Here is a 25,451-nt window from a genome sequence, read left to right on the forward strand (position 1 = left end):
TTATATTGAAGAGAAGGCAGACATCTCTGGCATCGGCAACTCACACCAATACAATCTACAGTAAATGGATGAATGGCACTACAGGTGAGAGGAAGAATGTGTATCTTTGATTTTGGGGTGACCTGTCCTTTTAATTGACTTCTCTAAATATCTGCTTATTCTGTGTTGATGCAGCAACACGTTTGAGACGAGTTAGGAGAGGAGAAGCAAGAGACTGGGAAAGTTGTAAATGGCTCCAAAATCACCTGTTTGGAACATTCAACAGGCTCATAACAGGTGATAGTATCATGATTAGGTACGAAAAGGGAAGAGGGCAAGGTTCAACACTTTGTGAATCACACGATTGTATAAATTATATTACTACATGGGCTCAGGAACACTGTAAAACCTTTGTCGGTAAATACAGTTTGTTTGAAATTAATTGCACTGGTTTTATTTTCATTTTACACAGCGGCCCAGCAAAAGAGAGATAAGTAATAGGCGTAGGAGATGCCTGTTACTCATTTCTCTTTTGTTGCAAGTGTGAGTGGAGAAAGTTAGTTGGCTGAGAGAAAGAGAGTGAATGAGTGAGGGAGGGGAAGCAGCGGGGAGCTGAATTAGCCTAAAGGTAGCAGATAATGGATGTAACCTTCATTTAAAAGCAAGGTTGTACACAGAGTTAAACGCAGGGCCATTAGTGTCCTGACTCATGCATGTGGACTCTGCAGAGCGGTGCCAGAGCTTCAGCAGCCAAATGCCTCCGTGGTGTGTAGTCACGTTTCATACAAAGGTGGCTCCACAAGTCCATTTATCTTTCAATCACGAGGAAACGAATGCTTTCGCTCCGTCATGGCTCAGTGTTACTTTTCTGATGATATCTGCAATATGTTTGTCTAAACAGGTGTGACCTGACTCCTGACATCTAACTGTACCCGGATACTGGCTTCACTTCACTGCCTTGCCTACACGTACAGTCAAAATCTCTGCAGCACACTTTGAATTTATTGTTTTAGTTTTAGCTCTGATTTGTCTGTACTTAAGGCTGAAAGTGAGCACTGGGGAACCATCTGTGTCGTCGGTTTAATTATCCTGTCTTTTTGTCTGTTAATAATTGATTACATACACTTACAGTATATTTATCATTCACTCTGTTTTCAATATATCATTTGAAGCAAGTTGTATCAGTAGTAGTAACCAGTGAAGCAGTAGTTCGAGGTAGTACAAAGAAGTTTATTGCTAGCAGTAGCAGTAATTAGCATTTAGTATGGATATTCATGGTACACAGAGGATGTAGCCCATTAGTGTGTTCAGTGATGATAAATAAAGGCTAGCATTTTTACATGCTAAACTAAAATGGTAAACATCAAACTGTACCTGCCAAATATCAGCATGTAACCACAGTCATTGTGAGCACATAAACATGCTGACGATATATTTTGTTGCCAAAACAAGAAGAGAAGAAACCTGAAGCCTTAAAGGAAAAAGAAATAACAAGTGTAAAAACAATCAGTAAACAGATATAATATGGTCCAATCAGTAAATACTAATCCCAGTCTCCTGGGTTAGAGTCCTGTACTCAACCCACGAAGCACAACAGCTCGCTTAGAAAGTGGATTTTATTGTTTTCTTGTAATAGAAATTGTGATCCTGGAACTTTATTGTGACATTACTGATACTAGGAACAACATGGCAGTATCAGAGAGTACTGTACTTTACCTGAATGTAATACTATGAGTGCAGTTTAGGATCAGTTTCAGACTTTTACTGTTTATTTGCAGGTAAATGTTGTCTGTTTATCTGCCTGATGAATGGTATGTGATTTTGGACCTGATGTCATATCTTTAAACCTGGTTTGCCACAGCTTCTCATTTTTAGGTTCTTATTTGTGTTTTCATTGTGTTGCACTTTTTTTCTGTTATCATCTGCATCAGTCCTGATTACACTTTAATATTCATTTACATAATTCACTCTTTTGTATTGGATTATTATTAGTTGTAGCACTGGTAGTACTAGTGACTGAAATAACATAATGTATATAATTATTGGCATTATTCAGAACTAGTATTAACTGTAGTGGCACAACTTTTTCAAAGTTTTGTCGGGAGGCTTGCAAGCAGCAGATGCCAACATATTGTGACGTTAGGTCCCTATAGTAAAGGCCAAACTCAGATAACACTGGACCCTACATTTCCCATAATGCAACTCAATCTCATTAGGTGTTCCCTGCCTGGTGAAGACCTCTTTTAAACTCCATGCCCCATAATGCTGGCTTTATGTTATAAATGTGAAGTTGCAGCTGGAGTTGAGATACATCATGAGATGACATCATCAGGGTTATTTTTGTCAGACTTTGTTTTTTTAAAGAAAACTCCTGTATACTGTATACTCCTGATATATCTGAGCAATGACCTCAGATGATGAACTTTCGTGGTATCAATTAAATGTTAATATCATCAAGACTCACAATGATGGGGTGCTGAGCAGAAGGCTAATACAAACCTACACGGTCGGTGTGTGTGTCAGCTGTGCATTCGCAGAGGGATGAGGGAAGGTTGCTTGACAGCTACATTCATTTGCCCGGTCATGGGCCAGTGTGAAGATAACTGAAGCCACGTTTCCACCCAAGTACACGGAACTACAGTCCTGGGAAATACTTTCAAGGAAGTAAAAGCTTCCTTCAGCCAGTTGTGGTGTGTTTCTGAAGGCCTACAAAGATCAGGTGAATTAGTCTGCTGATGTAGGATGAAGAGACGTCTGTTCTGTCTCTACTTTACAACTTCCTCGTCGATCCTTCCGTCATATTCTTTCTTCTCCATGTTAAAGCACAATGAACCAAAGAAACGATGAACAAAAGGGGAAAAAAGGTGTGCAGTTGAAGGTTTTTATGAATGGTGGCTGAAATAAAACGCTGCAAGTACTCAACCAGTCATCGCTGCACACCCAAGCCCAAAAGTTCTGTACTTTTGGAAAGTACTACCCCCTGAAGCAGGGACGTTTGTTGGGGGGGGGGGAATTAATGGTTCCTGTGGTGGAAACCTCAAAAGCAGTAGTAGTAGTAGTTCCTCAAAAGGTTTCTAGTTGGTCGGAGAAGTGGTCTATGCATGGCCTGTCAGCGACATTATGTCTGGACTGTGTGTCTGAGCTCACAGCCCCATCCGGTGGCCGCTCCGCAAACTGCATCTCCTCGGTGTGACCTCTATTGCTGCAGTGTGATTCACTGTTTCTCTGCTGCATTTGTGATGTTGGGTTTTCCACTGAGCTGAGCTGCCTGATACAGCGGCGCTCAGAATAGATTTTTATTGATCCGTGATGGACGGCTGGAGGAGGGGCAATGGAAAACCAGGTTTTCAGCCAACACAGTTTATCCAGAGGAGTGAGCCAGACCAGAGGAATCTATATTTATTTATCGATTTATTACTTCAGTGTTTGTGGAGTCTCCTAACAGGCCCATCTTTTGTCACAGAGAAAAACACAGAGAGCTTAAATGGAGTGGTATTGCCCTTTAACGCAGCATTTCAAAGACAGGAAATCTGTTGAGTTTTTCAGCACAAAAGGTCCCTGTTGGTGTTTCCGCCTCTCGTGGGAAGTACATGTCCTTATTCATTCATAAAGCCAAAGCTCAATCCTCATGAGTCATTTAATAATGTTCAATTATTTCTCCATCGCTGTCCAGCTGAGCCCGCAGATACCACAGGCAACATTCATTTCCTCAGTCATTACGTTTCACCCTGAATTACGACTGTGTGTGTGTGTTCTTGTGTAAACATGTGTGGTAATGAAGGTGTGAGAGTGTGCTCTGTGTGTGTTTATGTACTGGTTTCCCTATCGTGTGGCCTCAGCATGGTTACCATGAGAACAGCATGATGGGTGACATCACTGCAGCAGTGTGACATCATCGCTAGATGGTGACTCATGCTCTTGGCTCAGTGTCGTGCGTGCGTGTGTGAGAGCGTTTAAACGTGTGAAGACGCCGTCGGAGGAAACACACGGGAGAGAAGACAACAGCAGCCACTCTGGACATCCATGTGTTTTATTCTATGTAACAAAAATAATTACATCGTCTTTGTTCTAGGAGCCTAACAATATTGAAAACAGAAAAGAAAAACAGAAGCCAAATCATCAGACGGGACAAAGAGACATTTACATGAACATCATAGAGAAATGTTGAAGAGTAGAAGTATATTGCACAATCGAGCACAAATGATCCCCTGTCAGAAGAAAGAGCAGAACATCCATGTTGATACTCATGTCACACAGCTCAGCGCGTCTGTGCAGAGCTCTCTGAGGACTGACAGCTGATGAGCTGCATCACATGTGATCAATACGGCATCACTCCATGTTTAACTCCACCTGACACGACCACAGCCATCGGTTTCTCCACGTGACACACTCCCATCTTTGGCACATACAATCCACAGATTAAATGTTGAATTTTGTTTAAGGAGTTTTGAATTGGACAGTGCGCGGGGAAAACAGCTGATGAGAAGGCATTCGAGAGAACAAATGAAAAGCACTTTCTCCGCTCTGAGCCGGCGCTAATTAAGATGGACAGGATCTAATAAGCAAGAGGAGATTGGAGATCAACACATTGTGGAGCCACTTTGTGCGCCAATCTGTTCCAATCAACTGTTTTATTTCATACCGTTTAATGTAGAATAGGGTGACTAACAAAGCCTATGACAGTAATGAAGTGAGTCAAAACAAGAGGCGACAGAACACATGGGGCTGTGTGGGTGACTGTTTGTACACTGCAAACAATGTGCAAACTCTGGTAGTCAACCTTAACCGTGTGACTTTGTTTTTCTGAAAATCCATGCACAAAATCTGCCAGTGGAGGGATTTAAAAAACTTGAACGACAATAAAAAACCTTTCATACAAGCCTGTTTGTGTAGAATGTAGGATATTTAAAATTGCTCTCCTGCAGCTGCAATAATGATCCTTTTTGTTTTGTTTATTTGTTTTTGCCACACGATGAGACAAAAATAATCACTGGCATATAATCACCTTATGAAGTTGTAATGGCATATAATTGTCTATTAACATATCCAGCAGCTACAGAGCAACATTAGCATTCACGTGCGGTGAGTATTTCCATTTTCTGCTACTTCATACTTCCATTTTGGAGGCCAATATTGTAGCTTTTACTCGCTACATTTATTTGATAGGTTTAGTTACTTGTTACTTTGCTGATTACATGCTGCATCTGAGCCAAAGCAACACATTTTCTAATTCATTTATCCTCAATCAGATTTTAAAAAAGTAATAATTTACTTTTACTTCTACTTTTGATACTTAAGTCCATTACATGTCAGATACTTTAAGACTTTTACTCACTAAACTATTCATATGGGTGACTTTCACTTTAACCAAAGTAATATCTTAACATAATATGTTTATTTTTACTCAAGTATGACTTTGGGTGCTCTTTACATCACTGCTTAAGAGACCACTAAGATGAGAGATCATAAGAAAGGCTCAGCCTCTTAATCAAAATGTTTAGCATATAAGATGTTAGTGTTACTCAATTCAAGAAAACTCCAAGAAACAGGCTAAAAAAATAATTTGTCAAAGAAAGATCCACTCCAGTTTACCTTGCAAAAAGGCGACTCACTCCACTTTCAGATTTCTGCACTTCTTCTGAGAAACACAAGACTGCAATGACTAATGAAGCTGTCGGCATCACATAACAGTGTCAGTTTTGATCTCGAGGCATGTTCGTTATATAAGCTGTGCGGCAGTTGAGTCGTTGTGAGGTGTGACATTATACCTCCATCCACTGGGTGACACTGTGACACAGCACAGGGTTTTTTCTCACCAGTGACACCCCTCTCCTCACACCTCGGGCTTCTCCTGCCAACAACTCCTCAACAACTCCCATTTCAGAAACCTGTCGAAGCCATTTGGTGAAACATAACGTCTATATGTGAGTATTATTTGTAGAACTGCAACAGTAGGCTACGGCAAACGAAACGACACGTCCCATATCAGAGACAGTACATACCGTATATCAGCGGACCACAAAAGCAAGTGTAGGCGAGGGTAATAATACTCAGTGCTTCGGTGCGAGGGCTTACACTCATTTTTTTTTTTTTACAAAGTTAAACTAGACTGAGGCGTCTCTTGTTACACAAATGATACAAATACAAAACACCTGAACACTCGCAAAAGTGTCCCGACATACAGCACACACAGAGCTTTCACAAGCACTCACAGTTGTTACACAGGCTCACTCTATCACTCTCTCTCTCTCACACACACACACACACACACACACACACACACACACACACACACACACACACACACACACACACACACTTACTCACACGCACACACACAGTAGCTGTGTCATCATATGAAATTAGGTCTAAGCTAGTGGTACATTTACATTTACATATTATATTTGTTTATATTCATAAATACGATTACAGTCGTATCATAATGTACATGTAGTTTTTATCATTACAGTATCGCACAAAGCTTCGGGGAGGGAGGGAGCGTGCTCATTGGCTGGCTGAGAAGGAGGAGATGAATCTGATTAGCTGACGGGAGAGAAGTCAAATGTTTTTGCTGCTATGCAGGAATGCCAGAAAGTCTACAATCTTTAAATAATCCACGATGAAAAATGCAATGGTCTGCCCCAGTGAATCAGAATTCCTAATGCAGGACTCATGAGATGAAGCAAAGAGTCGTTTTAGAGTCGCAGGGTTTCCTCAGGAACGTAACAGGAAGTAGGGACTTAGCCAGCAACTTGTCGAATTTAATTAACACTACTGGAGGTGCTAAATACTCAAACACAAAGACAAGGTGTTTACTCAATCATTTTCCCCCACACAGCTCCATTCTTACAGGGGTAATGAGACATAGCCTTTGTTCGGCTTTACCAAATCACTATGCCTGATTACGTTAGCTTCATGTAACTTTAGCCATACATTAGCCCAACTTATACTTCCTCCTTCATATCTATCTATGACCCAATAATGCTTGTATCACAATTTCTGAGAGAGTCAGGTGAACAGATTACTGCACTTCCTTTTTTCCCCCCAACACTTGGTTTATTAGGTGTAGACCAGCATGTTTGTTTCTGTTAGCTTTCAAGATTTACGCAACATCCACAATAACTAATAGTCATAATAATAGTTTGACATTGTTGGATATATACTTTGTCACTTTTTAACTAAGAGTTGGATGAGAATGCTGATACCACTCTCATGTTTATAGGAGATGTTTAGTTTAGCTGGCTGAGCACAAAGAGCGTATGCTAGCTGTGCTCTGTCCAAATGAAACAAATCTGCCTATCCTCTAAACCTCTAATTAACATGTTATATCTTGTTTGTTCAATCCAAGCTGGCTCTTTTCCCGTTTTCAATCTTTGCGCTAAGCTGATTAGTTTACCCCGGTTATTCTTGCTATAACTAGTGGTGGAGTACAGTACTAGCCAATCAGAGGCAGAGTAGGGTGGGTAATTAAAAACTCTGTAATCGACATAAAATTAGATGTTAAATGAAGGACAAAATTGTATCTGTGCTCAACCACTTGTTCTCTCTGATTTCTCAAGATAATCCAATGGTATACATGATGTAGCATTACACTGTCCAGTTATCTACTATTATTCACAATCACCGGTGAGCACATGTACACATGCACACCACCCCAGGCTTCCTCTTCAACCTTTTGCTCTTTTTCGAATTGATTTTAGATCTGAGTTCAGCAAAGTTGCTCTCCCTCCACCTATTATCAAAGCGCTTCCTCTCTGACATTTAGGGAGGAAGAAGACAAAAGGGAGGGAGAGCCGGACAGTGGGAGAAGAGAAAGAGGAGCTTCTCATGTGAAACAACGATGAATCATGGAGTCAGGTTTGGCCTTTCGGAGAAATACCGTTTCTGTCATACGGCCTGTAATTGCTGTCCTGATTATTCCCACTCCATGCTCCACTAGTGGCTCTTTCTGTTGCTCAAGTTGCTGGTCTGAGAGAAGCAACATTATGTTTCATATTATTCTCTATGTTTTCCCCGTTTCTCATTCTGCTTAAGACACATACATGTCAGACTGCTGACACGATATCCACAGTTGGTTAAGTTAATTCAGTTTGCTGCCCAAACTCATGGTGCTACTTTACAATGAAGAGCACAAAGCTGACTTTTTTTTGTCTTTTTTTTGTAATGAGACGCAATTAAAACACATCCAATGCAATCAGTTGTAATAATGACATAATATATCAGTGTAAGTCTAATTTTAAATTCAACCTGTAAATGAAATAAATACCAAAAATGGAAATAGAAATGTCTTAATTTAGCCATGTTAATTAGCTCTATTACAGCTAATGAACTAAATCTAATAACTAATTAAGAAACAATGCATAAGAGTGAGCTTTTACATTTCCATCGTCATTATCAATTCACACTTGTGTTCATTGATAGGTTACATCTCTTTTATATTAAAGGCTTTGAAAACATTTTGTTGATCAGTTTCTTAATTTAGACTTTTTTGGCAAACTTGGAAAAGATTTGAGAGATTTCTGTCTGAGTTGTTTTCACTGTGCTATTTTGAGTAGTTTAGTTTGCCAGCAGACGCATCTGAAGATACTACAATCGCACAAAAACTCTACAGATGCTGGCTTTAATTATGTCAAACTAATGTAGTGTTTTCATGCCACTCTTTTCTTCCTCCTCTTCTTATAATAATAATTGTATACTATTAGCAATTTGAATGTCAAGTGTTAATTTTCACACTTCCTGTTGCCTCATCCCACTGAAACTGTAGCTGACATTCAAATGAGCCTAAAATAATCACACAGAGAGCCACGCTGGAGAAAGCCTGGGTTCCATAATGCCTCGCCCTGCCTATGTGGAGGAGGAAACAGTACTCTAACCTAATTACATGTCCTTTTAATACAACACTTGTAATCATCTTGATAAGATATTGATTTTGTTAGCATGTGTGGAGAAGCTAGGGGGGCAGCCAGAAGTCGTTGAGCAGCACATCAGTATGCTTCACCACGCTGCTGGATGCAGCCGTCTGAGACATTTGTCACCTGCTCGCCTGGTACTTAGAGTGTAAAGCGTGTGGACGCCGTACTGTACACTGCCGGAAATGCTTTGTTTGTGGATTTGGCTGTTGAGGAACTAACAGATGCAGCTGCGCACACGCAACATTCTCACAGGTACACTCACACATATGGTGACAATAGCACAAACTCTTACAGCTCATGGTTTACATGGTTCTCTCGCTATCAGCAGAGCATTTGCTTCTCTCTTGTCACTCTACATGGACCATATGGACCAAACAACAGGCCCTCTGTTGGTTTAATGCCATTCCTTTTTCCAAAGTATCCCACAGTGCACAGCATCCAAACATTGGTTCTGTTCTGAAAATAGGCTGCCAGAATTGACACTTGAGTAACACATTCGGGAAATATGTTTATTTGAATTCCTGTTAAATGAGAAGATACATATCACTCTCATATCGGTTCAGTAAATATGAAGCTAAGGCCTAGAGGCTAGCTGAGCATTAAGACTGGAAATACAGGGAAACAACTAGCAACTAACAACAGCCGGTCCTCATCAGAAAAACAACCATGTAAGTCGACTATAAAAGGAGCTGATTACTCACATATTTACGTTTCTTGTTAGGTAGAGGTGGCACCCTCCAGTGGCCATAGTAATTATTACAGAAGCAAAGGAGGAAGTTGGGAATGGGTGGCTGGGTCAAACAGCACAGAACTTTAAGCTCGTAGACTTACTAATGTAGTTATGTCACGTATATTACGCACAGTAGGTAACATAGGTTCATAACTGTAGATTTAGTGCCTAAACCTAACCAAGCGTTGCTGCTGATACACTGCAGCGCTGTGGTTATGTTGTTTTGGGAGTCACTGGCAGTTGACCTATTCAGTCGTTTAGGTGTAAGAATGTGTTTAAAAAATGACAAGCTGCAGTTATACCAGGGGTGTAAGGGACTTTTTTTGGACTTCACCTCATTTCTTGAGCTATGAGTTGGCCAGGCAACCAGCGAACACTCCACTTCCTTATGTGATAAGTAAGTCGAGGTGCTACTAGGCAGATTTCATTGCCCTTGAAGTCAGCCTTGCCAGCTGGTTGTTGTCAGTCTTTATGCTAAGCCAAGCTAACTATGGCTTAAAATTTAACTAACAGATATGGGAGTGGTATTGATTTCATCATGTAACTCTCACAAAGACAGTGAACTACGTGTATTTTCAAATGTTTTCTTTTAAACAGATAGCTGTAAGTGTCATCTGGGACAATGATGAAGCGGTAGACCCAGATGGTGCAGACATCTGTCGATGTGGTGTTATGAACAACCACTATTTCTTCATGCCAATTGAAATCTGTGTTAGCTTACATCTTACATTAGATCTTGAAGCCGGTGGGCAAACCATTCACTATAATACAGTTTGGGAGAAATGTGGAAGTGTTATATAAAGGCAGCAGACTTTTGCAGTACCCTGCAGTCTTGTAATCTCACATGCTAGGCACAGAGCCTGACACTCTCAAAGTGTGAGTGACACTTCTACATATCTCCTTGGTAAATCCCGACAATATTTCTACGGTCTGTGCTGAAGGAGCTGCAGGAATTTCCCCCTTCCTCATCAAATTGGATTTGTAAAGACTGCCAGCTAGACTGCAGCAGGAGTGCTGCAGGACTGTACTGCACCGCGGGACGGACTGGAAGAAAAGAATGGCATCAATCAGAGGGTCCACTCTGTTCCAAACATAGCTCACTCCCAGTCATCACTGCCTCAAATAAAGGAGAAAAGCTTCCCTACCTCCTCCTCCTCCTTCTCCCCAAATTGTATCCCTCCCTCTCTTCCCCAGCCCTTCTGTTCTCCCATCCTCTTTCCTTCTCTTGTTTCAGTTCAACTCTTCGCCCATCCCTCCCCTCCCTCCCTCTGTTTCTCCACCCACCCCTCTCTCTACTTCTGCATGTCACACTGCAGCAGTAGGACGATGGAGGGGTCAGACTTGGCCGCCTCTTTAAACTCTTCCAGGGTGATCTCATCATTGTGGTCTTTGTCCATCTTGGAGAAGATCTTGTCCACACGCTGCTGCGGGGTCAGCCCGTCCTCGTTCATACGCATCATGATCACAGTGCCCACCATCTTGTAAATGGCCTGAAGAGGCGGAAAAGAAAAGCAATTCATTTCTTTGAATGTGTAAATAACACATGGTCTATTGAACAGAAACCAGTAAAATGCCAAAATCTAGTTCATAGATAAAACCTTCTCAGGCGTCCATTAACACATGCACTCCACCCTCACAAACACACACCTCGATGATCTCCAGCATCTCCATGCGTGTGATTTTTCCATCCCCATCCAGATCATACATATTGAAGGCCCAGTTGAGTTTCTGCTCGAAACTGCCCCTGGAGGTGATAGACAGGGCGCAGATGAACTCTCTGAAGTCGATGGTCCCGTCGCCGTTCTTGTCAAACGTCCGAAACGCATGTTGGGCAAACTTGGAGGCATCACCATACGGGAAAAACTGGAGGGTGACAAATGAGGAAAAGAAAGTGACATAAATTAACAATCAGATGCATTGAAAAACCCTATTGAGTTGCATTATGGGCAATGTAGCATCCAATCTTTTTGAAGTTTGACCCATATTAGGTTCTAAAAGTCAGGATATCATGACCTCAACTGACCTCTACTGTATCTTTTGTGACAATTTAATTTTTTTGTTTGTCTCAAGTGACTCCCCCAACTTACATGTTACTATATCAACCAATCACAAGAACTGTTGACAACGTACTTTTCTGCAAACCATGAATTGTATGTTGACAACACTGCGTTCATGATCTGGTTAGGTTTAGGCACGAAAACTATTTGGATAGGGTAAGGAGAAGATCATGTTTTAACACCACACACACGGCTAGAAATTGTCCTGAGGTCTCTTAAAAAATATCCGCAGTGTCACGGTTACAAATGTCGTCACACAGTCTTTAACTGCAGTCACTGATTTGACAGCCTTCTCCCCTGTAACTCCACCACCATCCCCTCCACCTAACGAGATGAATGTCAGCTCATAAACATGTGAACAGGGTATCAAAGGGATTGTAGAAATGTGGTGTGTAGCCTTTGACATGTACAAATGTGAACATATCATGCATGTTTGCAGAAACAACACGTCTATCCTGACCTTGTATTAAACATCTGTGTTACTGTGTATAAGGTTTATAAGGTCTTTAAAGACAAGGTATAAAACAGATCATATGGGTTTTTGGTTATTTTTTGCTTGACGCTATGAGTTAGTACAGACCTTGAGATTGTTACTTTATGTTTCTATGTCACAGAAACATGATTGTGTAGAATCTACGTGCCAGTTTCACTGCAGAGCACAACCTCGTGATATATGGGAGGTTTTGATGACAATCACAGAAGTGGAGCAGGAGTATTGCAGTGTTAGCTCAGGGGACATTAGCTTACCCAATAAATAGTTGATCACTGTGTGCAGAGCATGCAACCACATGACAACAACACAGTGAGTTCAATTTTCAAATACTGTGCTGACTGATTTGTTTTGGGTTAGTGTCTCTGTTCTCTATTTTCAAAACTCTGCAAGCTTTGAAAATAAGATTTTTCTGCCATTGAAGAGTGACGAAAAAATGTCAAACAAATTATGAAAAGCTCACAGCAATGTGATTTTATGTGTTCTGTTACGTATATACCACGTTACTATAGATCCAGAGGTATGTAGGAACGTTTGTCAAACCATCAATGCATTTGATAGATTCCTCTTTCATTTTTAGGGTTTTTAACAAGACTGTCTCATGAATATCTGATGTCTCTAACAGGGTTTTAACAGACAGGAGCTGCTCCAAACATAAACACACGGAAAGGCAGTTGTTGCGTGAAAGACACATTTTAGAAATAAACTGCAGCCATTGGAGAGTACTTGTTTTACAAAATGAAACTGATGGAACTGACAGATGGCACTTCAATCTATCCATCTATTTTCAGTGTATCTGATATAGCTGTTTTGATGTTGTTCCCAGAATGCCATTATTAATGTAGTGCCAGTACTGTCATTTCAACTAGAAAAAGCAACAAAGTCCACATCTGAAGCAAGCCCTCACAGCTGAGTGGGTCAAGTACAGGACTCTCACTGGGAGACCAGGTTTAGTATCCCAATTGGAACACACTGTTGCACTGTTCACCTAATATTTTTACTCTAAGTTCACTTATTATTGTCTGTGTCTTGTCAGTTGTCTGTTGCAGTTTAGTTAGGTTAAGGCACCAAAAACACTTTTGTTCTGGAAAACATTAAAATAGGCCCTTTCACAGTGTTACTACGTGTTTGAAAGAATAACTTCTCCAAGATTTACCAGTTTTTTTTTCCAAGTCGCAAAGCTGTGACATTGCAAAAACACAGCCAGTCCTTATCAGCAAAATGACCATATAGGTCAACTATGAATCAGCTTATTAGACCCATATTTACGTTTCTTGTTAGGTGATAACCTCTATGGGCTGTTGAAATTATTACAGCTGCAAAGGAGGAAGTTAGGAGTAGTATAAAGATGTCCGTGTCCAGTGTTAAACCAGAGGTCAGCTGTGAATTCTTTTCATTTACTAATTCAGTTAAGTTACATCACATCTTACTTAACATAGGTACATTCTTAACTTAAAGGATAACTACCGTTTTTTACAACCTGGACCTTATTTCTAGCAAAATATATGATCATTTACTTACCCAGATAACTTTGGTGTCATTTGGCGTCGTTCGGACGAAATTAGATCCAGTGCGCCGATATATCCATATAATGGGAGTAACGGGGCATCGACACACAGCCTCTAGACAGCCGGCTTGTTTACCTGTAGCTGCTACTGCTAGTTTGACCCCGGATGTTGATAACGGACGAGCCCGGACTCAGAGGGGAATAGCACTACCATATCATGACAAAATATTGGTGAAATGAACTAGTTTCGTGGCAGATAATGCGTTATATAGAGGCTGTGTGTCGATGCCCCATCACTCGCATTATATGGATATATCGGCGCTACACTGGATCTAATTTCGTCCGAACGACTTCAAATGACACCAAAGTTATCTGGGTGAGTAAATGACCATATATTTTGCCAGAAATAAGGTCCAGGTTGTAAAAAATGGTAGTTATCCTTTAAGTTAGAGAAGTAATGTAGTTATTTTAACCCATACCACAATGTTTCCCTCAACCTAAACCAAAGTAGCTTTAGTACCAATCCTTGAAAACTGCAAGTGTATGACAAAGGTCCATTACGCCTGTTGCTGGTACACTGCAATGGTTATGTTGTCTTGGGAATGGTCATTGGTCATTTTTTTCACTATTTTCTGCTGCCTGCCCCAGGCCAGGTTTGTTTCTGATATAATAATACAACTTTGAAAACAGTCAGTTTCTCATTCACAGTGACACATCAATAAGTACACTGAAGTGCAAGCCAGTCAGTACAATCTGTCAGTCTCTTTCTGGTGCTGTGCCATTTTAAAGGCTCTGATGAAGTTTCAGGCAGCAACAGAGTGACTGGCAGTATTAGAGACTCCGCCTCCTCTCTATGCCCTAAATATTGGCCGATTAGTCATCCATGGTAACATAAGCCTTCTATGTAACAACCCAACAATGTTCTGAGTCATTTAAGAGGTAAACTTTTAATTTTATATAACAGTTTTCACTGCAGGCAATGCAGGAAGTAGCTATGAAAAACATTCTGCTACCTATTTGTTGACCCCAGGCCTACCTATTACTGCATAATCAACCCCCATGTTTCCACCTCCTCTGCGTCATGTCTCCTTCCCTGCCCTCCACCTCAGGCTCACCTTAACATAGAGCTGCTGAAACTCCTCCAGGTTGAGGATGCCGGAGGGACAGTCTTTGAGGAAGCCTTTGTACCACTGCTTGAGCTCCGCCTCGTTGAATTCGGTGTTCTTGGTCAGGTCATCCAGGACCTCTGGAGCCAGCTTGCTGTTGTGTTTCCCCATGATGCTTCACCTCTCTGATGGGAGCTGATACAGAGAGGGAAAGAGGGCGAGCACACAGGTGAGAGGGTGCTAGACAAACAACAGCAACAGCAGCAATGTCCTGTGTTGTTGCAACAGCACAGGTCTCTGAGGACAGATGCAAACAAGGAATTACCTGCACAGAGCCACACACAAAGGGAAGCTGCATTGTCATTATGTTGCTCTGTGTGTCAAAATATGCATAATAAACATTCATACACACATGTTTTTATTGAGCCATTCAGTCCTAAATTTATTTTCAGAAATGTATCCCACTTAAAATTAGCAATATTTTTAGAGTAAGGTAATGTATTTCTTTGGACTGTTGTAAGTCAAAGGTAGATAAGTGTGGTATTTTCCTGGATGAAATCTTGTTTAAGGAAACACAGCTCCACCATGGGGATTACTTATCTGAATCTTAAGTACGATATTGATGTGCCCCAAGGTTCTATATTAGGACTTTTACAGTTTGCTGTCTAATAAATGACATGCCTTTAGCTGTATTTTCGGACGTTTACACATAAAAATATGCAGATGATGCAATTTTGTATATTTTTGAAACAGGGAAACCCAATTTAGCTGTGACATTAATTGATGCTATGCCAAATCTGTCTAAATCGACAACTTCTTCATGGCACCTAAAACTTAGTTAACTGTCTACATGTACTTTTCTAAGAGGACTGTCTGTGGAGCAACTTGACAGAACATGCCACATGGTCACAACTGTTGCGGGAAACCCTGCTCTCACTCTCCCCATTTCCTGTCTGCCTCAACCTGTCACTATCCGTAAAGGCAAAGAAATAATCTTTTGTTAACCTACTGTTTAAAAGTTATCCTTGTTTGTTTAGATACATTAATGAACTTTTTTTGCAACTAAATGTTAAAACTACATGCATGCAGTGATTGTGACAGAGATACAATGTGTTCAGTATTGAGAATTCAAACCTGTATATACACTTCTGCGTTATATATAAAACTTTGCTTGGAATGGCATCTCCTTTAAGATGCTTTATCAAACTCATGGATAGTACTTCCAGGAAAACAAGGGCAGTTCAAGAGGCAACTGTATTAACTGTGCTGTAAGTGTAAAATAGCTCTATATTCCAACAGTAATCACTGTGACAGTTTGTTTGGTCAGTAACCCATATCTGTCCTCCCCCTGCCCTTGCAGTAAAAGAGAAAATACATTTTTTGGTAGCCCTGCCCACTTTATCAAATCAGGACAGACCACTCCATAAAGAGGCGGTCCCGTCTCTTTAGGGGATGCATAGAGAGCAGGATCCTCCTGTTCTGGTAGCTACACTGGCAATGGAGGAACAAGGAAAGCTACCAATTCCAGTGATCTAAGTGGATCATGCTTGAACAAAAGAAAGAGGCAAATTTAAAGAGAGCTGCCTCAAAAAAAAAGAAAGGAGTCATGCAAGTGTGGTGACGTTGAGAGATGGGAGGGGATTGCTAACTGAAAAACCAACAGGAAGTTAGCGAAAACGACAAAAACACTTACAGCAGCTTTAAACTATTGGCTGTTAAACTAACCCCAGGACTTTACATTGATATCACTGTAGGTTAATGTACATTTCCCTGCTATAAATAACTTGGTTCCAAGACATAAATACCTATTGCAGGCGTTTTGCAGACACAAGTGAAAATATCTAAATAAGATAAAGTTTAAATTAAAGAGCAGTAGTTATTGAAGAGTAAATATGCATTAGACAAGTGGAAGTATCGTATGATCTGTTTAAAAGATTTGTGAAATGGATAGTTTTATCAGTGCACATACATCACGGACAAAAAGTCCATGTCACAAAAGGTCTTTCCAGTCCCATAATGACTCGTATCATTCTACCTCCATAATCACCTGATAGCATCACTGCTATTCTGGCCATAAAATGGCCCATTAGCCTGGCTCCTCACCACACATATTCCCATGGCTGCCGACCACTGCAGTGCCTTCATGACGCCATGCCTGACTCATAGTCCCATCTGACAGCTTTCGCACTTTGACACCAGGACACAGCCGAGTCAAGCGGCCACAAATCCTCCTCTAAATTGCAGCGAGAGTGTGGGGACAGTTTAGAGGCTGAAATATCATCCTGCCGTGCTTTATGGCGAGTGAGTCATGTAGAAGGAGGCAACAAATCCCCAAGTTACTGCAGACTGCACAAATATTTTGGACTTTATGTTCCCATGACAAGTGGGAGGCACTGTAGGAGCGCCAAAAGCTTAGAGGAAGAGCAGTAAAGGATATCAATGGGACCGAGGCCTTTTGAGCGTTAACTCGTGTTGAAAAGGTCACCTGTGATCTTCTCAAGTTGAAACACAGAATATCCTCTTACAGTTGTTTAAGGAAAAAAGAAAGATTTCTGTTAGGGAAGAGAATAAAATCAAAGAGTCGAAGCCTTAACACTGAATATAACCCATTCTGTTCTCTGCAGACGTGTCCAATTAAAGCATCCTTGACTTTTTTTAGTTATTGCTAGAAACCAGCTCCCACTTTTAGCCTGTTTATAATAGACCCCAGCGTGTGGCAACCACTTAAGAGCAATAACAAGTGTTTCATTTCCACAAAGGAACCTGTGTGCTTAAATTGTGCAGTGACACAAACGGATCACTTCAGGGGTGACTCAGGATTGATTTTAGGTTAGGAAGGCGACTGTTTCATCACATCTCACAGACCATTTCTGTAATGCATTACTTGCTCAGACACACATACAGTGTCTACTCAGACACATTAACACAGTTTCACAAGGTTAACTACTGCAGGATGGATGCAGACAGATGTTGAGGGCGACTGTGTTGAGAAGGATCAAGCGCAAGGGTTCATGTTGTGGCAGAAACACCTTCTCCCCTGAGAAGTCGTTATTAAATTAGAAGAATTCAGTCCTCTCTCTCTCTTAAATGCAGGGCTCCACGGTGCCACTATTTTGGTCGCGCAAAAATCTGTCTGGCGGGATTAAACACTTTCATTGGTCACAGAGGTGCGCATGAAATGTAGCAATTTCGCAAACCATCTGTTTGCACCTTTGTTCCTGTTTACAATCATTTTCATTATGTGTTAAGAAATTAAAATGGATTATTGGGTGCCTCTAAATTATCTGCTGGTGCACCTAAATGAAAAAGTTACTACTGTGAAATATTAGCTTGGAGCCCTAACGTGTGTATGACTCTCATGGCATATGGAAAGAAACTTGAACTTTCTCTGAATCATTGACAGTTTCCACACCGGTAGCTCTGTAAATCGCTGACTGCTTCAATAAAGATGCACACATCACAAGCGTACCATATTTTGCCACAAGCTGTGAGTTTATTTTGGCTCTTCCCTTCTATGCACACACACAAAAACAGTCCACACAGTTGAAATAACAGAGCTGTAACATTGTTTCTTGCCTCTGACGGAGGCCGATGAGTTTTTATCCCTCTGTTAGAGAACCAAATGTAGCAGATAATGGAGTTTGCTGTGGAGGACAGAGAGAGGCGCGACTAGCCAGGCGAGCAAACACACCTGAAATTTATCCCATTTGAACGAATCAAAATAAACACTGCTCAAGCAAGCAAAATAGGCAACCCGTAGGTTCATTCTAATCATTCCTGGGTGGAATGCTGTCTTCCAGTCAGGTGCTCGAGTCTCTGCCAGCTCATTTTACTGAGGTAGAAATCTATTGTGGGAGACTATTCAGTTATTGGAGGTTATCTGGAGATAACCCTCTGTGTTTACTTCCCCTGGATTAGGCTGCCTTTCAGAGCAAATAAGTCAAATCCCTGCAGAATCAAAGAGATGCTTTCAGACTACCGATTAACTGGCTTCTATAGCCTTTTCTCATTTTGCCTGCCTTGGAGAAGGTTGTGATATGCATTAACACATATGTGTGCACGTGTATGTCCAACTTGGGTAAGCTTGTGTCGATTACAGATGTGCTTGCTGTTTAAAGAGACACAAAACATGTGAAGGCATAAAATATGGGCTGTTAATCTGCCTGTTAATGTACTCTGGTGCCACATCAACACTTTAAAGATTTAAAAGGGTCTAGCAATGTGCTCACTGATAGCAGACTCCAGCTGAGCAACAATCAGAGCTTTGTGGGCAAGATTAGGAAAAGCAATGTCAACTTCCTGTGCCAGAACCAGAAAAATGCCATTTTCAAAGAGATGAGATATCTACTGAAGTCAGCATGCTAACCAGCTAACCCCAGCCTGCCCTGGTCCAAAGCTCCTGTGCTAGCAGTGTAAACATCAACACTTCCCCAGTGCTCCGAGCTCCCAGTCCGGACTTCGCTAGACAATATTGACAATTTACATTCTCAGGTTTACTGAGCATTTTTGTACCTTTCAGCTCACTGTTTTGGCTTTGTCTGCAACTTTGCTGGTTTGGTTGACTCTCAACACTCTCATCAACCATTTTTTCTTAAAGCCTTAATAAAATACCCAATGTACACTAACTGCCAAGCAGACAGACAAAGTAATCGACTAGTTAGTGAACATAAAGTATTTAACTGCTAAAGAGCCACATTCTCAGGAGTTGGTGGAGACCAAAATAGAGTTAAAAGGAAAGTGAATACTGCAGACATTTGTTGGGTTGACACGATCACCACTTCAAATTAAACCTAATGTAGTCCATGTCTGCTGAATGAGATGATGTAGACTATATAAAAAGACAATATTATTAACAGGACTGTGATGGTTTGGGGATTTAGTCTAGTCATTTCCTGCTTACATTTTGTAGGTTTCACCCTCATGTGTCATGTTTTGTTTCATTTCCTGTCTTTGTCTCTTCCCCGCCTTTGTGATTGCCCTGATTTGTTTCACCTGTCCCTGATTAGCCTCTTGTGTGTTTCCTCTTTGGGGTGTCAGTCAATTGCCTCACTGGTTTGTTCCTGATTTAGTTTCGTATTCCTCCTTCCTCCCTCCTTCCTTCTTCAGTTTTTGTTGCCGCCTGATTTTATTTTTGGAATAGGTTTATGTCATTAAAACTCTCCTTTAGTTACTTCCACCTGCCTGTCCAGAGTCTTGCATTTTGGTCTTTTTTGCAATGACATACTTTATATGATGATGATACATTAGAATTTGTACACACTGCTCTGCTTCCTCCAAGTTACCACGACTTGCTAACCCACTTAGTAGAATTTTATTAGCATCCAGAGAAAGTAACATGTTCTTTTTAAACTGCAAATATAAGTTTTGGCTTCGTTAAACCCTAAACAGCCTAACAAAGAATCAAATCCCAGGGGAAACCTATTTATACTCTCTAACACCAGTGCATTCAAAGTCACTCCTTCCGGTGCTAATATGCCATATTCCCTAAATGCTGCAGTCTCCCTCAAACATACTAAAGAGCCCTGAACGCCTGCTGCTCTGCACCTCCCACCAAATGGGATCAATTGGCCTGGCAACATGCTGCCGCTGTGCACAATGATGGCTTTGACAGTCCATTCACGTCAACACGCAGCAGAGGCCCAAACACACACGTTCACATTAACGCACAAACATGCCAGCTTCAGCCGGGGACAACAAGGACATATTAGTTCCATCACACACAGGTGGTCTCTGGAATCCTAACACGTACAGACACGGACATCAAAAATATCATGATAAAGAAGGAAAACTGAAACAGCGAGAGCAGATGAAGAGGTTGTGTGAGAAAAAACAGAGGAAGGAGGATGACTCAATCCGGATTCACACCTCTGAGGAAGAAGACAAATAGACAGACAGGGAGAGAGACGGGGAGTGAAAAGGCGATGAAGATGGAGGGACGGCGAGAGACAGCAGCCTGCCGGCAGATAAGCAGAGCTTGTAGAAAATTGTCCCAACAGGCATTCAAAAGAGAAAGACATGTATCTCATTGAGTCTGAAGGGGCCTTAACGCATGTTCATTCCAGCTGTCAGGACAATAGTAAACACTAACTCTAATCTGAGTTGCAAATGCGTGGGAGGCTCTGTGTATGTGTGTGTATTGGCCAGCTTGACTGCAATCTAGCTGATTGGATAAGCTAGTTAAACATGTTTGCGTGCCAGAGTCAGTAGTACTAAAGCTACATACATTGATGGCAGTTTTCTCAAACTAAAGACAGTGGTTATTGGGCTAATGTATGACATGACTACTATACGTCAAAAGAAAATGTTCCTCTTTCAAGGACTAACTAGCTCTGAAAGGTCAACACTCAAAGGAGAGGTGCTGATAACTGTGCTGGGTCTACTAAATACACAGTATGTAATTTCTGCCGCTAACATTCACTCAATGAAAACAAAAGATGCAAGTTACAGGGGACCGTTGGAGTTATTGTCTTTACTGTTAAACAACCACCATTGCTGATTAAAATCTATCTGATGTGACTCTGAAACTGATGAGGTACAGTAACGATTCAGAGTTTTACTCACATTACGTTAGTCACAACTTTCTTCCTCACTTTATCCCAGAATATCGACAGGGCAACCAAATGCAACACACATTTACCTTAAATAAAATGATAGATTTCTCTGGGTTTGAACATTGTTGGCAACATGTGGGACAAGAACACAACTCAACAAAATACTATACGACAAAGGTCTAGTTGTTTATAGACATTTCAGTGCAGAAGTTACATATCATATATTTGATAAAAGAATGACTGTATGTTAGTACAAGGCTGAAAGTGCTAATGATGTAAGTTCTGTGTATGATCGATGAATGACTTAGTCAAATGACAGAAAATCTGTCAATAACTATGATCACTTATCATTTATGTCGACCTTTCCTGGTTCATGCTGGTGACGATTTCCTATATATCTCTGTAAACTGAATATGTTTGGACACAAGAGGCAATTTCAAGACATCACCAGGAAACTGTGTTGGATATTTTTCACTATTTTGAAATACTTTAGACAAAAAAAATTAATCAACGAAGAAACTAATCGTGAGCTGATCCCTAAAATGATATAACAGCATAGATGAGTCTGTTCCACTAAAGCATTTAGGTAGTGGATAATTGCAAAAGACATTAATGATGGCTCTGTTTTAGTAAGCCAGCACGCAGAACAGCAGGACCCTAAAACATAAGTGGCTAAATGAAATTCTGCCACCATTGATTTTATTATTTACACCTGTGCTCTTCCAACCGTGACAGCTCAAAATGTCTGCTTTGACGGCCTACTGGTTTTCACATTACTGAGTGCTCTTCTGGACCAATTGCTCTAAACTCTACAGACCCTCAGAACAGCCAAGAAGAACTTTAACCCCTAACCCTAACCACTACTTTACAGTTGGCATTAACTGTCTAATAGCAGTGGACACAAAGGGAAATACAAATGCAGCTGACATGGATGACATGATAAAAAACCGCAAACAATCTAGTTGAGTCAAAGGGGTATTCACAATATGACCTCAAATCACACTGCAGTTATCCACTACTACTACTACTATAGGACAGTTTCCTTTCTGCACACACACAGCAAGAGGCTCCACAAGGACCAAAACAAGGTTGGAAAGCAGTGGGCTTACACTGTCATCATTGTGAGGCTCAGGCTCTCTGGCTTTAAGTGAACATAGCCTAGAGGGGGAAATGTGTTGGTGTCCCTGTGACTGAAAATGATTAGCTGGCAAAAGCTGTAATTGAGTTGGAAACAGAGCAAAACTGGGAAGCTAGAGCTCCTATACAGTAGTCATTTCCTGTGTGTGTGTGTGTGTGTGTGTGTGTGTGTGTGTGTGTGTGTGTGTGTGTGTGTGTGTGTGTGTGTGTGTGTTTGTGTGTGTGTTTGCAAAGGCAATAACCTTTGTGAGAGTGGAAAAAGTACAATGGGGAGCAATCAATAGGGTACCAGTCCAATACCAGCCCTTGCCATGAACTACACTGTGAAGTGTGTGTATGTGTGTGTCTGTCTGTGTGTGTGTGTGTGTGTGTGTGTGTGTGTGTGTGTGTGTGTGTGTGTGTGTGTGTGTGTGTGTGTGTGTGTGTGTGCGTGCGTGTGTCAGAGAGAAATAATACAATGTATGGAGATTTAATGAGAGGTGCACGGCCAGCGTATTGATATGTGAATGATAAGCCACGCCCTGAATGGTCTTCGTGGCAGCTCACCAAACCATCAAAAGTGAAACTGAACAATACGTTGTCTTGACAACAGTTTCCTGGCCCACGGCCAAACAGCCGTCTGGTAGCAGATGAGGCTTTCGGCCAATCGAAGCAGTCCCTCTGCCAACTGGACCTGACCAACTGGCTGACAGATATATGGGCTTGATGTGGGAGTTTATTGAAAATCTAAATATTGGCCAGTGTCAGTCTTCCACATCCCACATGGCGCCCTGTGTTTGATTCGATTTTTATTGTTGAATCAAGCGGGAGGGTAATAAACTGGTTGTTTATTAGAAGCAACCAGACACAATTCTAACGCCAGCCTGGCCAGCATGAATAACATGCCAATGTCTGAAGTCATTTTTAAAGGTTGTTGCAATACTTGTTGTTGCTTTTTACGTGTTGTTGAAAGAGAGAAAGAGATAGAGAAAGAATGTCAGAGGAAGTAGTAAAGATCAAGAAAGTCTGCATATGAAGGAGGTTGGAGTGGATGGATTGGTCAAACAAATACAGGACTTTCATCCAGGAGACCTGGTGCTAATGTCCCATGTGACGCCAACAGTTTCACATCCATAAGTTAAGTCTGTATTTACCTTACGTCATGTACATAAAGAAATTCAAATCATTTTAACCCCAACTATAGTCTTTTCTAAACCTGACCAAGTACTTTTACTGCCTAGATATAACCAAACAGCGATCGTTCCACATGCTCATTATTGTTACCATGACGACAAGGGACATCAGACTTTGATAACCAGCCCACTGTCACCTGACTTCATCCCGTGCTGCACATCCAAAAACTGAGAAAATTCACCTGAATTTGACACACAAAATGAATGACACAAAAAATGTTCTTAAAAGTGATGAGCTATTTAAATGACACCCAGGGAGATCACGTTGCTAATGTAATGTCTGTTCACAAATGTATGCATACATGTTACTTTTAACTGGTGCCATAGCCTAGTTTTTTATCATGCAGTTTTTTTTTATCTTGAGACATTAGAAATGTTTATGTCAGAAGTTTTGCCTGTCTTCTACAACAGTTGCCAGCAGTCAGTCAGCAGTCAGCAGAATAATACATCAATTACATTTCTCTTTTTGTAGTTTCTCTAGAGTCTCTTTAAAGATGGCAGGAATGTTGCCGCAAGCAGGAAACAAGAAAAATCTGTCGAGGTAAGCTGTGTTTACTCCTTGTATTACTTTTGTGATCAGACCATACAAATGTTTATTTATGACTCGCTTACATAGTGTAACCGTAGGACAGCAGAGAGACAAGCCATAACATCAGCAAACTGACTCAACAATATGAGATACACAATGTTCACTGAAAAGCTAAAGCAGCACGTTGGAATTCAGCTTTTTACTTGTTAAAGGAGGAATGCAAGATTGCTTCTTTCAAAGGTTACATGCTCTTATCTGTAGTCGCTGATTGCAGAGCTGAAGTCTTGAAAAAGCAGAATTCCGTCAAGAAAAAGATGACTGGAGTCTTGACCTGATTCTAATTTACATGAGAACTGACTGCTAATAGTCTTGACTTTAGACTTGAAAGTAAAATGTTCAAGTTTTTGACCTGCTGTACAATAGTAAAATCCTGGAGAAATAAAGGAAAGTATTGCACTGAAAACAGCTTGAGTGTAGGACTTGTTCACACTTAGGTACAAACTCTTGTAACACTGCCTTCAGAGGGTAATTTTCAAATGGTTTTACTGTACCTGAGAGAAAAGACACTTGACTTTGTTGCTTTGTCTACTTGTCATAAGCTTTTCTGGACAAAGCTGAAAATCAATGAGTAGTGCTACATCACAGCCAGGACCAAGTAGTATCAAATATTTCAATCACTCAAAAATATTTGTAATAATATTATGATTGTTATTATTCAAGTAGTGGTAATAGTAGCAGTTCTCATGTAGTGGCAGATGCCTAGCAAGAAGAGAAAGTATTTCTAATAGTTAAAGTAGTTGTGTTATCATGGTTTCAATGGTTAAATTGTTGAAAAGAACCAAGCATTAGCAATAGATACTTGAATCCAAAAATGTCAGTAATGTGTTGCTCTTGTGAAATGTGAAAGCCTTGTTAACACAAAGTGAAAATGGATGGTTATGTAAGTGAGGTGCTGAGGCGTTGCTCCCTATCAGTAGGATCTCCATATTATTCTAATCTACATATATTCTCTCTGGTGACTGGCACAGGAAGGATGCATCACTATAGAAACGCAGCTCACCTCTGTTCAGTTCAAACTCTAATTTAAGACCAGGCAGCATGTCTAGCCTGGGGAGGAACACGGGGGACAAAACGACTGTGAGCGTGTGCCCTTATGAGTCAGACTCTCAGCTAACCTTTATCTCCCATATCTCCCTAAACGTCATATATTCACCTCAGTATGTATTTATTGCCACAATTATTAAACATTTGCTGAAGTCTGGGTGACTCATGTCTGAGGGC

The 25,451-nt window shown here is 40.9% G+C and overlaps 1 protein-coding gene across 1 annotated transcript in view; it reads right to left on the reverse strand.

Moving 5' to 3' along the window:
* Positions 1-3,993: 3,993 nt before the first annotated feature.
* The window catches only part of LOC311273186 (hippocalcin-like protein 4), a 29,741-nt gene continuing 8,283 nt past the window's right edge, over positions 3,994-25,451 (reverse strand). The window contains exons 2-4 of the mRNA XM_084380113.1: positions 14,791-14,976; positions 11,269-11,484; positions 3,994-11,111 (exon numbers count right to left, since the gene is read on the reverse strand). Of these exons, the coding sequence (XP_084236239.1) occupies positions 10,914-11,111; positions 11,269-11,484; positions 14,791-14,952 (576 nt within the window). The 5' untranslated portion in view covers positions 14,953-14,976 and the 3' untranslated portion in view covers positions 3,994-10,913. The remainder of the gene's footprint in view (positions 11,112-11,268; positions 11,485-14,790; positions 14,977-25,451) is intronic.

This window comes from Pagrus pagrus (assembly GCF_965226575.1).
Source record: "Pagrus pagrus genome assembly, chromosome: 17".
Lineage (NCBI taxonomy): Eukaryota > Metazoa > Chordata > Actinopteri > Spariformes > Sparidae > Pagrus > Pagrus pagrus.